This window comes from Lissotriton vulgaris, chromosome 9, assembly GCF_964263255.1.
Source record: "Lissotriton vulgaris chromosome 9, aLisVul1.2, whole genome shotgun sequence".
Classification (NCBI taxonomy): Eukaryota; Metazoa; Chordata; class Amphibia; order Caudata; family Salamandridae; genus Lissotriton; species Lissotriton vulgaris.
The window spans coordinates 909,658,943-909,677,380 of NC_141697.1; the positions used below are offsets into that span (position 1 = coordinate 909,658,943).

Sequence of the window (18,438 nt, forward strand, 5' to 3'; positions counted from 1 at the left end):
TGTACAACGTCGATATAAACTTACACATTAACCAGTGCCAGCAAACAAAGTTCATTGGGTTCCATTGTATTCCATTTTCAGTATCATTCGTATTGATTATGCTTTTAATAATTAACATTGGCAGTTTTTAAAATTCTTTTCTGAAGTTGACTTTTTAAAAGGTGTATTAAATAGTCATTTTTCTTCAGCCAGTTTCGAAATGAGTTTCTGCTCCTGGGATCACTCTGAGGATAGGTACTTCTTTTGGATGAAAATCATTAAAATATGCACATATGAACAGTGACTCAAGAGGCTATTGCTGGACCCTCATTAGAAAAGTCAAAGTCACCTAGAGGGGCACAGGTGAACTCTCCCCTGTCTAAAGAGCCTCTACCAGCTGAGACTGTAGTTCAGCGGGAGAGGGCATTCAACTTACAAGCGAAGACAGACGCCATTTTGACTTGGCAGGAAGTCACCTGGGAGATTCCTTGGTACCATCACCCATCTCTCTTGAGTCTGAGGTAAAAAGGGGAAATGGACAGTTGCTGCAGGGCTTTATATATGCACCACTAGGATAGGTTTTGCTATAAGGTGCTAAAGTGTGTTAGGTCTTGGAGATATGTTGCCTTCATGTAACGAAGAGATGAAATAATTGTTTGCAGACCCGAAGGCGGATGTAGCAGTTATTAAGCATGTTTGCCTACTCCTCTCACACGGACATTACAAAGTATCCAGCTATACCCTAAATTGTATAATACTGCACGGGTGCCTGTATTGCAGTAATGGTTGTTTATGAGCGGGAAGGTGTCCCTTCCTGCACATAAACAATCACTAATGGGGATTTGTTACTTCTATATGTGCTGCAGAATGCAGAACACACAGAAGTAACAAACTGTTATTATTTAATGATTGATTATGCACAGGAAGGGACATCTTCCTGCACATAAATAATCATTAATCACATTTTGCTCTTTCTATGTGTGCTGCAGAATGAGGAAAAATAAAAGTATTTCTCCTCGTTTCGCCATTCTAATGCCTGCTATTCAGTGGCGTTAGTTTTTGCTCTACGTCAGATTTATTTACACCTCTCTGTAAATCTGGGGCAGTGTCAAAAACAATGGGTGTTGTGGTGGAACGCCCACAGCAACACCCATTGCACGCCCCTTTCACGCTAAGTGATGCGTTTAAAGGGGCCTTATTTACAAGCCAGTGTTAAGCCACAAAAAGTGGCTTAACAGTATTTGGTAAATATGGAGAGCTCATATCGCCACCAGAACGTTGCTAAAAGTGCCATTCTGGTGGCGATATCCCCTTTAAATATAATCCTCAAAAACTCCATTCAGCACTGAGAACGTGGAGAATGTGTATTGCTTCCAAGAGGAGATGGTGATATTCTATTTGATATGTGAATATGGTGGGTCATTGGAATCATGAGATTTTGCGGCTTCTGCGTTTCCATGTAATTATGGATTTGGATGTGCACCGCCTAATCCATTATATTCTGCTAAAAATGTGCTTTAGCTCAAACAGCTCAAATGAAACAATTCCTCTGCATTCAGGTACTAAAGAGGTGAGAACTCCAGCCAGATGGTGTTAATATCCCTAACAGATGTATGAGGAAACTGTTTTTGTCTACAGCAGGAAATAGATATCCTACATATTTCAATACATTTTAAATAAGTGGAAAGAATGTTCACAAATTGACAAAGACATTCTTAATTTAGAGGAGCCCCAAACAGTTTGTATCTCTTTAAGACCTGATGTCTTGAACCTTACAGTGCCTTGTAATGAGATGCTTACACAATAAATGTGTACTGCACAGAACTGTTCTGCAATAGTGTTTCTTGAAGGGAAGGGGAGATTACTGAAACTTTATGGTACAAATTGGTAATAATTCAACACTGAGCTCCAAAAGGCAAGTTTTAAAATATAATTAGCCGAATAAACGAGGCACACCTTTTATTACAAGACTTGTATCGATGTATGTTTAGGGTTCACACACATTAGTTAAACTGTGGGAGGTAAAGAGAATAGTATTTTTTAAATGATGTACCTGTGTATCAATGCAAGACAAAATCATTAATTAATTGGTTTAATTGTGTGGCAATATCTATGCGTGTTGCTGACCTTGATTAAAAGATAGATATTAATGTCACTGAGCTGCTAGGGAGCCGCTTGCAGCCCGACTCCGACAACATCACTCCCAGCGTGGCCTGTGTTTCACAACCGTGTGGACCTTGTGTCTGTATGCGGACAACGTCAGAGTATACATGAAGAATCCACGCAACATTTTGGATCCTTTGATCAGGGAATCACTAGATTTGGGGGGTATCTGGGAGTACTATAAATTGGGCAAAGTCGGTGATCTTTCCGCTCACGGCAGAGACGGAGGAGCTCGCCTCGGAGTTCTGGCTTCAGTGGGCAGACTAGCCAGTGAAATATCTGAGGGTATAACTGAGTTGAGATCCTGATGAACTTTGGAGCACCAATTACGGTCATCTGATGACTTGGTTGGAGGGGCGGGTGGAAACCCGGATGAAGGTCCCGTTATCAATGACCTGCAGATTGGCCATAGCAAAGATGATTGGCTTACCCAAATTCCTCTACCTGTTACTTAGCGTCCCACTACAGCTCTGTTTCTGGGGGCAACTCCGGTCGCGTTTGGTGGAGCTTGTGTGTGCAGGAAAACACCCCATGAATGCATGGGAGATACTTATGCTCCCCTTCGAGCAGGGTGGACTGAGAGCACCCAGATACGGGCCTATATTACTATCTATCTGCACTCCTTAACCCGGTTTACCATTCCCCCTCTACATTTCTTTCCCCACAAGATGTATGTCTTGGCTATGCTACATGTTAATAACTCATATTATTGCGTAATCTTATGTTTTTTGTCCTATGTCTATACCTGGCTCCTGTAATTTGATGTAATTATGTAACCTGTAACTGCCTGATCCTCATGTACAGCGCTCTGATACCTCCGGTTCTAGCCAGTGCTATATACAACTTTGCAAATAAATAAATAGTGCACAGCCGCAGTTTGCACATTGCTGGCTATACCCTAGAACATTTCAAGCTCATACTGTGCTTGAACATGACCATGCAGCCTCGTGCCTCCTCCAGATGGCACGTTACAAGACCCCTAGACACCCAAAAATGGCAATTGACACAGTCTGCTGCACAGTGTCGGCTTGATAGTCTCTTTGCCCCTTCGATCCCGCTCCTTGGACATCCCTCTTTTCTCATCACGCTTGACACTGGTACTAATCGAAAATTGCAGAACTAAAGGAGATGATGGACGGAGTGTTGAACAATGCAAGCACTCACCCCCAGTCAACTGATCTGGGTTTAATCCATCATCATTATTTAGCTCCCACCACCCCAGTTTGGGCATGGCCATATGCAAATCAGTCAGACCCTGTGCCTTATGGGAACAGTCCAGCCCAAACTGCCAAGCCGTGTCTTCCCTGGACCGGAAACAAGCACCCTGAGACCGGTTTCTGGCTAATCAGCCGTCATCAGCCAGGCTAGCTTGAATCCAGTGGCAAAGTGAGCAAGGGACCCATGTCTGGGCATACCCTGCCAACTTAGGGCGAACAAAGCATAACCAAAGAGTATGATGGACGGAGTGTTGAACAATGCAAGCACTCACCCCCAGTCAACTGATCTGGGTTTAATCCATCATCATTATTTAGCTCACTCCGCCACCCAGTTCAGACATGGCCATATGCAAATCAGTCTGACCCTGTGCCTCATGGGAACAGTCCAGCCTGAACTGCCAAGCCATGTCTGGAATCAAGCTATACTGGCATATGAGGGCTGAAAGCCCAAAACCCGTCCTAGGATGCTTGTTTCCAGTCCAGGGTGAACCTGGCTTGGCAGTTCAGGCTGGACTGTTCCCATGGGGCACAGGGTCAAGACTGATTTGCATATGGCTGGGTTCAAACTGGAATGGCATGGTGAGCAAAAAAACGATGGATTTAGACCCAGATCTCTGTACTGGGGTGAATGTATGACATTGTTCTGCATTCTGTCCATCAACTGTTGCTTTTGCATTTGTCACCCCGAGTGGGACGGGTATGGTCAGACGTGAGTCCCATGCTCTCCATGCCACTGGAATCAAGCTATCCTGGCTGATGAGGGCTGAAAGCCCGAAACCGGTCCTAGGATGCTTGTTTCGAGTCCAGGGAGAACCTGGCTTGGCAATTCGTGCTGGACTGTTACCATGGGGCACAGGGTCAAGACTGATTTACATATGGCTGGGTTCAAACTGGAATGGCATGGTGAGCAAAACAACGATGGATTTAAGCCCAGATCTCTGTACTGGGGTGAATGTATGACATTGTTCTGCATTTTGTCCATCAACTGTTGTTTTTGCACTCATAGAAAATTGCGCCAGCTGCAACTCACCACCATGGGTGCCATCTATCCAGATGGCACCTTCATTAAACAACAGCAGGCCCTGCAGGTTCCAGATACAACCATGCTAGACACAATCACGTATTATCAGCTGCAAGCGGTGGTCCATGCACTCCATTATTCCTTTCCTACAGTGACCCTTACGTTTCAGGTCCTCGAAGCCATCCTTGCGAATCTTCCCCACGCAAGCTCATCACCAGACTGTAGGCTGGTATGGAAGTGGTGGCTGCGGTTTCAGATCCCTGGCGCTGGGCTGATGCCCTTGCTACTTCCATTTTAGAAGGTCAGTGGTGTTCCTGTTGCACTCAGTTGTTGGCCCTCTCGCCAAATTACCGCATGCCCCTAGTGCATTTCAAGTACTTCCACAGACTTTACCGCCCCCTAGAGCAGCTGCACAAGATGGGCCTTTGGGAGGACGCATACTGCACATGATGCTCAGTGTGATGCGCTGATTTTTTACATTTAGCTTAGGACTGCCTGTGGGTGGGACAATGCTGGCACACCGTCTTGGAAACCATTGCAGAAATCACATGTCTCCAGTTGGAGCACCCGCGTAATGTTGCGCTCCTGGGGTATGTCAGGGAAGTTCCCCCGGAAATACGGAAGTTGACTGCACTCCTGATTTTGCTCACTAAGCGGCGGGTGGCGATGCACTGAGTTCCCCGCCCTGTGCCGCGACTGGCTGATTGGCTCCAGGATGAAGCTTAGTGTCTTGAACAACTAACTGCATTCTGGGAACTGTTGTCTCCAAGCCATGGCAGCTCCTCCGCTAAGGCGGAGGAGCGCCGCACCACTGCGATGCAGCAGTGAAATAAAGAAAACATAAAATTAAAGTAACTAGATGTTATTACCATTTTATGTTCTTATGCTGCAGCAGCCTTGCGGGTAGGGCCGGGCTGCTCACACAGGAGCAGGGGGAGGAGTGGTTTGCCCACTCCAAGTGCGCATGAATGTTTGGCCAACCAGTTCAGGCCGGCCAAACATTCATGAGCACTTTTCATGTTCTCCACTCAGGCTGCATTACAGCCTGAGTGGAGAACATGCTTAGGCTCCCACTGACTGTCTGAGCACCAAACCATGGCACTCAGACCAATCGCAACGCTGCTTTGCAATGTTGTGATTGACTATGGGGAGCCTGGTGCTTCCTCCTTCCTGTTCTGGCCGGAAAAGACAATGAGGGACGCGGAGGAGAGATGCAGAAAGCAGGTACATTTTTCTATATTTTTTTACACCCCCTCACCCTCCACCCCAACCCCCGATCGGTGCCAGCCGCCACTGCCCCTGAGGTCCTGTCCTCAAGGTATTTGGTGTCCCCTGGAGTCATGTTTGAGGGAAAGGGCTGAGGAGTGGGTGGAGGTCACTGCTACTGCTACGTACATGAGAGAAGCAGATTAGATGCCAATTTGCATTGTCGCAGGTGGAGCTCCTGTAGATGAGTCTTGAGTTCACTGCAGGATGCGCCCAAGTCATGCCTTCATGGGGGCCTGAGTGGAGCCCCTACTACAGGATCCCCGTCCGTTCCTGCCTTGCTGGGTGGATTTCTGTCCCTCGTCCTAACCCTTCCCTCTCCCTCCTAGTCACGCCGGAGAGAGATACAAACTTTGCAACTCTACTGTTTAAACATATGATCCAAGTAAGCTTTAAGATCTATTTGCACTGTGTTTTGGCATGGATTGTAATGCTGTACTTTGTATCTCTATCTGAAAAGTCAAAAAAAAGAAATTAGGGAAAAAATGCCACAGAACCTGCTGCATACTTGGCTGCATAATATGTAGCATAAGTTGCTTCTTTTAGTCTAATTCAGTCAACAATGTCGCATAGTGTTGTCTTGGGATACTGCATAATTCTACGTGTGCCTACAGGTGACCCTTTTACTGTGGGATATAACTCTGAAATGCTCACACTCCACTCATAGCCATCTCCCTCTCCCCTCACCCCTCATCTCCCCTACCATCCACCCACCCACGGAGGCGCCAGTCCCTCAGATCTCTGGGGGAATTGTAATCTGAAAATTACCACCAGGCTACCACCATGCCATCCAAGTCACTGTCTCTTAGATCAGAAGGGCTCTCTTGCAGAGGCCTAACTATTATGAGTGCAGCAGATATAGCAGCAGTTGCACCAAGGCGCACCAGGGGTTCATAGAGCACCAGTTATGGTGGTCTTGTACAACCCAACCAATTTCCTTGTATTCCAATAAGGCTAGAAGCAATTTTGTACCACCACACTAAGGCAAGGTGCAATTCTCACATTTTAGCTTGTTACTCCTGCTGTTGATGGGCTCCCGGGTGCAGGGCTCCTTGGAATTTTCTTCCTCGATAGGACGGAAATGTGCAAGAATTCGAACAAATTTCGGAAAGTCGACGGAATCTCTGTAAGAAAACAAAACACACTGATGAAACAGCAAGTTTCAGAAACTGTGGGCTCAAGAATATGAATCTGTTGGCTTCAGATTTAAGGATCTGATGTGCTGAATGTTCTATTACCATCAATTTTATAATGCACTGTCACCATTTGTACGCACCTGAAGAACTTTGAGCGTTTAGGAGCCTGCACTGGTCTCTTCATTTTCAAATACACACAGCAACTGTTTTGCAATATATAGGATAAAGCTGATGGGTAGCGAAGAATGGTCTGGTCAATGTATTGTTCAGTAATGGCTTCCATTGGCTAGTGGGACAAGCATGATGTGTCCAACTCAGTGATGGATCTTTATACAGCATTTTGACCCTAGTTACAAGAGAGGGCTGCAAAATGGCTTGGATATTACCCACCCCCGGAGTTACAAGTTGGATCCTCAGGGTGCCCTTAGGAATGAGGAATTAGCAGGGGAAATCAGTAATTGCAGATTATTGTTATTACTTTAGATTTCTAAAGCGGACAATTGCCTAAAGAGGTGCCCTGGCCAGATACGGTCAGTCACACTCTAACTCACCATTATCTAGTAAAAAGCCAGGTTTTGATGGATTTACTGAACTGGCCAAGATCTGGTGACTTTCGCAGCAACATTGGTAGATTCTCTCACAGACGAGCTACATGCATCAAAAATGCTCCACCTCCAGCGCGAGAAAGTCTATATTTTCCTGAACCAAGAGACCGGCATCTGTGGACCTCAGCTGGAGTACTGGTCAATAATTCCTGAGCTTATTCCTCAAGGAAAGAGGTCCCATCATATGTGTAGTCTTTTAAACAATGTCAAGCTACTTAAAGAGAATCCTCTGGCCTGCTGGTAGCCAATGGATCTGATTAGCCCAGTAATTCCACATTTTATTCTAATTTTCACAAAGAGATTTTGTCTGTCTTTCGCAGCCAAAATTTGCATGTGAAAATAAACACATCTGTGAAAACAGTGAGCATCGCATAATCCCGATGCAGCCAGTAACTTCTGTTATCAGCCACATCCGAATTAAGTGGTCAGTCGTAGTAAGGGTCTATGCATATGGATGTGTGTGCCTTGGGACTTAGGGGGTGATTTATATGTTGGTGGTATGTAAACGATATTGCGACAGCAATGGGGTACACATACCGCCAACATGAAGGTCCGCCCGCGAGATTTAAATGTGGGTGGACCTTTCATTTTGGCCCCGGGGAGACTACTCTGTCTCCGCCTTGGCCAAACTACGCCGACGGCCCTAGGGGGAAAGGGCCCTTGAAGTAATAACTACATGTCCATCTGCTCAATTTAGATGGGCAAAAATTTATTTCTTTTTTATTGTGTCTTATCTCTTGGTAAAACCTGACAGCAAGGAACAGTAAAAACATGATAATGCTCCCCCGCCATGAGTGAAGGCTTCCATGGAGAGGAGAATATTATATTTTTTCTTTACAAAAATAAAATCCCATTTCAGGAGAAATAAAAATGACTCTGTTCTACTGGGCTGTGCCCTGCTTATGCAACCCCCTAGCACAGAGTAATATGCATTATCAGAAACCACAGTGATGGTGGTTCCAGGTAATGGTTTTATAAATCACTGCTAGCTTGGCGGTCATTTAAAAATCAGTAGGGGCGGCTCTCCACTATGGGGATGGAATAATTTACGCCATCCATCTGGCGGAATGGCGGGCCGTCCAAAAAGAAAAAAAGCAACCTCTTAGCCTTTAGTTTTGATCTTCTGGTGTTACTCATGATTGTTTCTACTCAGCCTTAGCTTAGATGTTCTGTGAAGAAGCCTCTTTAGCTTATTATATGCCTTTGATGCAATGCAGTGTGTATGTAGGTTTAGTTCGTTTAAGCTAGGTTGATCAGAACAATACTGACATGACTGCTTGTGAGAAAATGTGGATATCCTGTTGATGTGTCAATACATATCCAAATAGCTGGTTTGGATGACGCGTTTTGCTGTTAATGGTGCCATGGGTGTGTCTATGGCTTTAAGTGGGATGGGTCCTGCCGGTACTGAGCACCGGCAGTTCTAAAAAGCAGGTGCTGAGACGGATCCCTATCAGGCTCTCCATTTTTGCCCTCATCCTCAGGCTGAAAAAATAAATCTTTAATTATAAAGCAGTACGACCCTTCACTGCCTGTGATGTAACTGCGAAAAGACTTGTTACAGTTCTTTCAAAGTCTTGTCATTTTAGAACAGAAGCATTTTCAATATCATATAGAATGAAGTCATAGTTGTAGCTTAGTTATCTTATGCAACTAACAACCATTGACAAAGCCAAAGCTTGTTGTAGGTATAATGTTACTTGTTGTATTTTATATCTGGATGCAAAGACAGAAGCAGCAAAATACCAGTCGGGAGGCGCACTTTGCTAAACTCAGGGTTTTAGCTCAAGTGTTTTTAAGCTATGTCCTTAATACTTAGACCACGCCCCTATGAGAGACCTCCCAGTTTTTTCGTCCCACTTAAAACCCTGGGTGTGTCAACTGTAATCTGTTGGTGTACAGGTCAAGGGTGAACAGAGCTGACAGCAATGATACCTCATTGGCCAATCAGACAGTCGGAGGTCCTGAGCGGGGTACACCAATATAGGTGATAGAGTTACACACTGATGACTCAAGGTATGGCGCTGCGAGATCATAGTGAGAACAGAAACAAATGAAATAATGGCCCCTAGTGACTAACCTGAGTACAACACTGACCAATGTTCTTTGGAAGCAGAGAAACAGTGGTGCAGTGATGATGACTAGTGACTAGTCAGTATGATAACAACTGTTATGTCATATGTTATGTTATATAGATTTATACAGTGCACAGCTACTCCCATACTCCCATAAGTATCCCGGCACTAAAAGACAAAAGGCACCTACAGATAAGACCTATGCAGATTGTCGGAAAAGGCAGGGGGCAGATTTACAAGCCCCGTAAGCCACGTTTGCGCCCCCGTTGCGTCACTTCTGTGACACAACGGTGGCGTAAAGCCAGCACCATGCTGCAGGGTATTTACAACGTGACACATCTAGGGAGATGCGTCACGTTGTAATGCCCTGTGCCATATGAAACCTGCATCGGGGGGGGGGGGGTGTTCCGGCGCAGGAACGCCTCGCAAGAGTGGCTGAGTGAAATCTACAAGATTTGACTCAGTCACTTTCACTACCCCGCTGCGTCAAAACCTTGCGCCTGCTTGAAGCAGGCGTAAGGCTTGTCGCACCATGTTGGACATAGGCAGGGTTGGAACAGTGCTGGAGTTGTGTCGCGCCCACGACACAACTCCGGCACTGCACCAACCTAATGCCGGCAGATGCGACACTCATCTGTGTATCCTTGCGCAATGATGCGCCACATTATAAATGTGGCGCAAGGGTAAACTTGCGTGACACATCTTTCCTGGCGCATCCCTGCTGATTTGCAGGGGTGCGCCAGGAAACGTAAATCTGCCGCCAAGACTTTAATTTTTTCTTAAAGACGGGAAGGTCCCATGTTAAGCACAGCTCTCTAGGAAGCTTGGTCCAGTTAACATGCCCTAAGCAAGAAAATTATCTGCCGCCTGTTTTAAGATAGCAGATATGAGCACGTGTTCAAAAGAGGAACGCAGGGCGCAGACAGGTATGTAGTCATGGATCCTCTCCCTCAGATAGCTGACCCCTGAGCCACGCAGGGCCTTATGCACTAAAACCATAGCCTTGATTGTATCCTCTTTCTTATTGAAAGCCAATGAAGAGCCTCCAAATGGGCAGTCATGTAGGAATTGAGGTCTTGGAGGGAGCAGAAAAGCCTCACTGGACCAGCGAGACAGTGCTGGCCAACAACAAATGTGACTGATTAAAGTTCTGAAAAGAGATCTGTATTTTTACTCAATAAAAAATCCATGGCTGCATGTTTGGATCAAAACCTAGACCAGGGACAACACAAACAGCAGATACTCAAAGATTTCACTCGACAGACTTTGACACGCAACCACCCATGCCGTTTGGAGGGGCACAAGATCCACTGCCCTTGCATGACAACACTGTCATCATTGGCACAGGTTTGGTGGAGGTTCTCAAGACCTACGGCAACCCTCCATGCAACCCAACTACATGATCAACTTTCAGGAAGGCTAAGTTGGAAGGTGTAGGATACCCTCCCCCTTACACAACATGTCCGTGACACTAGACCAACCATTCAAACCACCCACTCAGATCAATGTGGTTGGGTATGAAATGCCCCTATGGAGAACCGCGACTGGATGAATCACAAATGATGTCTGCACAAAGCACCAAGAGGCAAGTGAACTGGTAAGCGCTGCACCATACAAATACCAAGTTCGAAATATAACAATATGTAATTGCAGGGGCGTCTTACTCTGTTGTGGAAATTAGAGCCGGAGATTACATTGGAGACAGAGCAGGGTACGAAATCCTGGGGTAAGATTCCAAAACCTTTGGTCTGATTTGAGCTGGACTGAAGATGCAAGTAAAATTTAAAAGGGTCATACTCTAAATGCCCAATCTCTGTAAGACATACTGGGAACAGGCAGGACACAGAAAAGTAAACTGTGTGGTTGGGAAGGTACCCAGCAGGCCTGAAACCTGCAATGTTTTTCCTGTGATCATGTTCCTGGAAAATGCACAGATGGGGTAGACCTATTGGATTGAGTACCCCTAAATCTGCCACATAAGGACAAGCAGAGTGAAAGTAACCAAGAGGTGGGCCATTTGAGAGCTGGGCAGGACGTAGTGCTTGTGGCATTGCGTGGGGCTGTATGGGTGATGTACCCGGCCTGGGCTAAGACTGGGAAAGGTGGCATCTTGTTTGGACCAGGCTTTGGGCCTGTATATAGTTCTTGGAATATCTCCAGGTTTAAAAGACCTGCTAGAGTGCTACGTGTTTGGGAGGCATGGTTATCCTCAGATACAATTATTTAGAAGATAAAACTATTTCAGTTTCTCTTTGAGTAGGAACCAAGCAGCCCGGCTGTCTTCATTAATGTGAGACAACTGATCTCTGAGACAACCATTCCATAGTCAACTTGCTCTATCTCTAACCCTGCTCTTGTCAGTGTCTAGATGCGCCACCTCCAGCTCCCACCTGTGGGGGGAATCAGGTACCCCAGTTCATGACCTGTAGAAGGAGACAATCAATGAAACCATCACCTTCAGAAGGTGACAACCACCCATCCATTGCCAATAGCAGTAAAAAACTACCCAATCCATTCTCTCTATCCAGAGACATATATCCTTCCCATTGCCTATAGAAAGTGAATGCCACTGAGCTCTAAGTCGTAGAAGGACACAAACAATATGGCTGTCAGGATTGTCACAAGAAGGGGAGCTGCCGGGGCTATTTGCCCCAAGCCCCACTCTTTACAGCGCCTTGTGAAACCACTGCTAAATGTATTTATAAATTATCAACAAGGGTGGCAACCTTACCTGCTGCTAGGTGTTATCATAAAATCAGAGTAGGCCACCATATCACGCATGTGACCTGAGCGCCACCAAAGTTTCTGACAGGCCTGGTGAGCGCTGATGCGCCAAAATGTCAAGGGTAGCAAAAGTGACTTCACGCATGCTTTGACTGGCAATGAAATCAGTAGGTCTCGCCTTGGTCTCACTGCTTGTCCTACAACAGCCTCATATTAGCTGCATACTTTTGGTGTTAAGCTGAGCGCGAGGTGTGAAAACTACTGATAGTAAATAGCTTCTTGCCCTGCTACTGCCTTCATGACCGCTAAAACCAAGGCCACTGGAATTATGTGGCAGGAATTGACCAAATTATGTGGCAGGGTTGAGTAAATTATGCAGCAATAAAAGTCAAATTAAGAGGCATAATCCACCACTTTTTGTATTAGCATTACTTCATTATTTCGCAATTTTAAAACTTGATACCACTGTCTAGGCGTTGGTTGTACTCCATTAGTACCAGTTTAACACCCAAATATAGCAATAAGCAACAGAAAGGCGATCATTCAACCTTTGAGAAGGACCTTCCACCGCGCAGCAACACTTGTTGCTGCATTTTAGTAACTTTTGAACAATTTGAGCTAGAAACTAAATTCAATCGCATAATTCTAGTGGCCCTGTCTAAGACCAGTATAGCTAATTCGGCGCTAAATGCCTTGAAAAGTGCACCAGTTTCTACCTCTGGTTACCTCTAACTGATATCGATAACAACTACCCCACCCATCAGTAGTGGAGGACAGAGAGTACAAATGTAAACCTGTATTAGGAGTAGGAGGCAACTACTCCCATTTTCCCAAGTGCCTCAGGCTCCAAACAGCTTTGGCGGCCCTCGGCTGCAGTTGTGTAGATCTAATCAAATGAACGAGGCTTGATTAACTTACCCATCGCCAAAGAAAGCGCTGATGATTCTGTCCCCCAGCGGGTTCACTGCCAGCTCCCCGATACAGAGGAAGTTCTGTTTACTGCAGAGAAGACGGTGGGACAGGGGGAAGGCGAGGGAGGAAAACATAACGACATAAAAGAAACAAAGAAAGTGAAAGAAGAGTAGAGAGGAAGAGAAGGAAGAAGTGTGGATGGGAAGAAGACAGGAAATGGGAGGAAAGTTCAGAAGAGGAGCCAGAAAAGGAGAACAAATGAAATGTTGAAAAAGTATGAAAATGTGGATGAAAGTGATGGGCAAAGCAAATGGATGGGAGAGTATGGTAATAGAAAAAGGAAGGATAAAGAATGAAAGGGAAAGGGAGGGAAGAAGTATGGGGAGGAATAGAGTGGAAAAAGGGAAGGGAAATTGAAAAGGAGAAGGGGAGGGGTGGGAAAGTAAGGAGTTAAGTGATGTGACATAGCACCCATGGAAAATATATGAAGTTAAAGAATGGGTAAGAAAGGGGAAGGACAATGAAAAGGGTAGTAAGGAAGAGAATCCATGTGAAAGGGTAAAACAAAGGTAAAGAAAAAGAGGAGAATTGAAGGAAGGGTATAGAAGGAAGAGGAGAGGAGAAGAGTAGAGTAGAGTAGAGTAGAGTAGAGTAGAGTAGAGTAGAGTAGAGTAGAGTAGAGTAGAGTAGAGTAAAGTAGAGTAGAATAGAGAAGAGAAGAGAAGAGAAGAGAAGAGAAGAGAAGAGAAGAGAAGAGAAGAGAAGAGAAGAGAAGGCATTACATTCATAGTTAGGGACTGGGTGTCACAAGAGTCAAACATTAAAAAAAGAAAGTGTTAAATCAGTACTACACTACAAATAACATTGTACTATATGAACTTGAGATTGCACCCCAAGCTACCCAATATATGCCTTAACTCTGAGTCTCTATCACCAAAATTGGCGTGTCCACTCCCTTAGGGTCTTCAATGATACATTATAAACCCCAGGCCAAGGAGGTGCCCTGTCAACAACAAACTATTACCTCAAGCCCAAGCTGCATCCTGGCAATGCACACTAATGTCTATGCCTAAAATCAGATATGCGAGACTGGGCGGTCAGTCAATTTCAGTCCAAACAGCACGGGCCTGGAATGCCTTGCCGCTCTCTCTGCGATCAGCAACTTCATTGGCAGGATTTAAGAAAGGGCTAAAAACCCATCTTTTTAATCTTAGTATCTAGTTCTCTGCTTCTTTCTTTATGGACCGGGCCAGTTTAGTGCCTACATATCGCGCCAGGATACTCTGTAGTAGCAGAGCACGTAATAAAATATTTTATAACATAACATAACATAACTAATGACTCAGACTCAACCCTCTCATACAAACTACCCCCTCATACCCAGTTTTCCTAGCACACAGTGTGCTATCCAGCCTCTGCATGAATCTCTTTTTCTCTGTCCATCTACCACAAAAGGACACTACTTAGTATGAATAAAAATTATTTAAATAATTCTAAGCATAATGGATTGCAGAAGGTTATTTTTGATGATACTATCACTGTCTTCCCTTGACTTAATAAAAAGCTCAAAAGCAGCACATCATCACCTCAATGATAGGAAATGCACTGATAAGTAAAAAACAAAGAGTTCTCTGACTTCTCACGGTCTGTGAGACATATGCGAATTGCAGCTCAGCTGGCTGCCGACACACACAGCAGAAAAGTAACATGTGGGCCTTGCCCTCCTCTAGTCTTAAACCAGTTCCGGATTACCAAATAGTCAAAGTAGTCACCGGCCTATGGGCTCACTCCTTTTAGGGGCCCCGTGATAATGGATCAAAATATTATTGATTTGATCTTAAAAGCAAATTACAATCAAGCTTTCTTCAATTATTTCCAAAAGGTAGAAAAAAATTAATCAACTTAAAGAAACAAAAACATTACATTTCAGACTCTATAGAGAAAATACGGTATTAATGTAATGTACCCATTGAATATTTAAAGTTATGTTGGTTTATTTAAAAAAAAAAGTTTTGTTTATTAACATTAATAATTTCGTTTTATGTAAAAAAAATTGGTTTATTAAAATTGTTGGTTGGTAAAATTAAAAACGTATTAAGAGATAATTTGCGAGGGAGGGGGGCGGAAATTTGGACTACCCTTGGTGCCTCCACTGGGTTTAATCCGGCACTGATCAAATCCACCCAGGTGTGAGTAGAAGATTCTTGTGCCCTGTTGCCCACTGGCCTGGCCTTCTTTCCGGGTCTTTCTCATTCACGTGCCCCACTAGCTGCAGCTCTCAGGGGGGCTGCTTTGCATTTTACAGGCCTGGCCTGTACTTTAAGTCAAGCCGATAAATATATTCGGAAAAGCAGAGAAATCGGGTATTTTTTCACTTCTAAAACATAATCCCAGCACTGCAAACATAATGAAATGAGTCAAAAAGTATTTGAGAGCGGTCTAAATTGCTTCAGAATGATTATTAGAGCAAACAGAGGGATACTTGACATGTTATAAAACAATCCTGACTATTACAACACAAATTATCAATATTTTTCTAAGAAAGGCGGTAGCCCTGTCTGTACCTGAGGAAGCCCTTGCCTTCCTTGTCCAGCGCCTGGAAGCGATGGTGCAGGCGGATGATGCTGGATAGAGAAACTAGATAAAAAGATAAAGTTGTCATATTAACACCTGTTTGATGCATTCTGACTTCCTGAGATCCCAAGCAATGTTTTTGTTTTTTTATTTGCTACTATTAAATGTTTCTTATTTCGCTATTCATGTGGCAAGCAAGGTACACTCATGTGCAAGCAGTCAGAGTTATACATACATTACAGCTGTTATGAGCACATATGTTTAACAAGATTACTGCATACGTGTTAACTCATCTAACAATAGGATACAGCCTCTGGTGGGCAGTATTGTTAGTAAAGCTTGAAGTGCTCCTTCTTGCCAGAACTGAATCAATAGCAAACAACGAAACAATGTACAACTTGTAAGGGGTCACAGGCAGACACGATATGTATGACTGATCTCCTGCCTCGTATCAGGCAAAAGTGTCAGCTGCAGAAAGTGTTGCCAAGGATAGGTTTCCCGACTGAAGGCAGCTACAAGGGAGATTCATGGCATTTTCAAATGTTACAGGTGGTAGATCAAGAGGAGATGATCCTGTGTGAAACTTAGCAATGGTTCCTAGGATTTTGGGTCCGCCATTTTGGAGGGCGAGGCGATCAATCAGAGCTGGCCTTCACTTTAACCCCTTGAATGCTGATGACGAGCTGGGCTCGTCATGGCGTAGCCCGCTCGCACGCGGATGACGAGCCCAGCTCGTCATGTAACATGCGTTTTTAAAAAACTCAGCGTGCGAGCGGAATTCCGCCCGCACGCATGCGGTTAAGGTAGGAATGAGCAGGGTACAAATTCCACAGTAGGGTTAGTCCATCACTATGCTTCTACAGGGCAGGGTGTCATCCTTGATTTGAGCATGAAAGGTTTCGATCAGCTCGCCCCACCTCTGCCACAGAGGGTAGGGTATTTCCGAAGGCCCCTGTCCTCCTCTCGCCTAAGGGCTGTGCTTTCAGTATCTGCCCAGGAACTACACTATGCCACACAGCTTCTCAGGTACACACAACAGACTTCCAGAGACATGCCATAGACCTCATTGCCAATATAAGGGCCAAGTCTAGGAAACGAGATAAGACTTTATCGGCCAGATTCATCATGGTCCCGATTTGCGAGTCCTTAATAGCGATTATTAAGGAATCGCTATTAAGGACTCGCAAATCGGGATTCATGTAGGAATCGCAATTGAATTTGCGATTCCTACTGATTCCTTATTTGCGATTAGCTAATTACTAATTGCAAATAAGGAATGACTCCCCATTCATGAATGGGGAGTCATTCCTTATTTGCGATTAGCAATTAGCTAATCGCAAATAAGGAAGCGATTCCAAGGGTGCCAGGGGTGTCTAAAGGACACCCTGTAGCACCCCTATAATGCAACCTACATTGGTGTTGCACACACACATGTCCAAAGGACATGTGTGTGTGTAACATGCAACTTAGAAAAATGCTTTTAAAAGCATTTTTCTAAGTTTTCGCAATTTACCACGAGGTTTGACCTCGCGGTAAATAGCGGCCAAAAATTGCGATTTCGCAATTTTAAAATGGATCATGGATTGCATTTAAGGAATCTCAAATAGAGATTCCTTTAATGCAATTCCTCGCAAATGTGCGAATTCTTAATTAGCAAATTTTGCATTCGGGATGATGAATCCCAAATGCAAAAATTGCACTCGCAAAGGGCCAGATTCTCAGAATCTGGCCCTTTGCGAGCGCAATTTAGCTTGATGAATCTGGCAGTATGCTTTTTAGAACAGTTGAACATTCCCAGGGCAGAACCCACTAAGATTGTTATGCCCCAACAGCATCTGTAATTGATCTCTTACCTTAGTCCAGAGGTGTGTTAGTGCAGGGCATATCCAGTACTTATTTCGCATTTCAGCACCCAATAGTAGTAATAGTAAACAAGGGCAATGGGATTCTGCTCCCAGAAAGAGTTTATCTTTCTGGGGGTCAGACATGATGTGGTTAGAATGTAAAATTGGTGAATTTTGAATCTCTTATTTCTAGATACCGTGAAAGAGAGCGAGAGGATACAATACCATTCAGCGTCATTAGACTCTCTGCCTAGGTCTGTTTCCCATTTAACTCTACGCATGTCCAAGCGGAACAGCTTGTGCGCCACCAACGTTTTAGTCAACTGTCTAGTAAGGTGCTGTCCATTGCCCATTGTATAGATCGCTTGCATTACCTTGTGGGTTGGTTGCTTTCCGACCACTATGCACCAGCTATGGTGCAGTGCACGAGATAATGCGTTGTAAGGATCAGAAAGTGACCCTGAGGAATGTTGCGATGTTCCCTAAGCTCGTAGAATGTAAGCAAGGAGCCCTCACGATAAAGGTCGCCAAGTCTACTAGGGTGAACTGTTGTTTGAGAATTGCAAGCGTTAGTGCGCTTCCAGTGCATGGCAGGGTGGAGTAGCCAGAGCGTATGTAGGTGCCCATTATATGAGGTGCAAGGCTCTACGATAACACACACAGGCAGCCCATAGCAGTCGGGGACAAGGTTATGCAGAGCTACCTTCCGGACAAAGGTGCGTAAGTACTGTGGCCATCGTCCAGAGTGCCTGTGCAGTAATGGTGTCCTCCAGGCAGGCGCCCATTACTCAGCGACAGAGCCACTAGAGTTTCGAGGCTATAATAAAGCTCAAACCTAGGGACGCCAAGGCCACCCACATTAGGTTAATGCTGAAGCTTAGTCAGCACAAATTATACTAGCCTTTGAGACAGATTTCCCCGC

At 44.8% G+C, this 18,438-nt stretch overlaps 1 protein-coding gene across 1 annotated transcript in view; it reads right to left on the reverse strand.

Moving 5' to 3' along the window:
- CHP2 (calcineurin like EF-hand protein 2) overlaps nt 1-18,438 on the reverse strand; it is a 193,387-nt gene that overhangs the window by 87,204 nt on the left and 87,745 nt on the right. The window contains exons 2-4 of the mRNA XM_086938705.1: nt 15,663-15,735; nt 13,105-13,185; nt 6,649-6,770 (exon numbers count right to left, since the gene is read on the reverse strand). Of these exons, the coding sequence (XP_086794831.1) occupies nt 6,649-6,770; nt 13,105-13,185; nt 15,663-15,735 (276 nt within the window). The remainder of the gene's footprint in view (nt 1-6,648; nt 6,771-13,104; nt 13,186-15,662; nt 15,736-18,438) is intronic.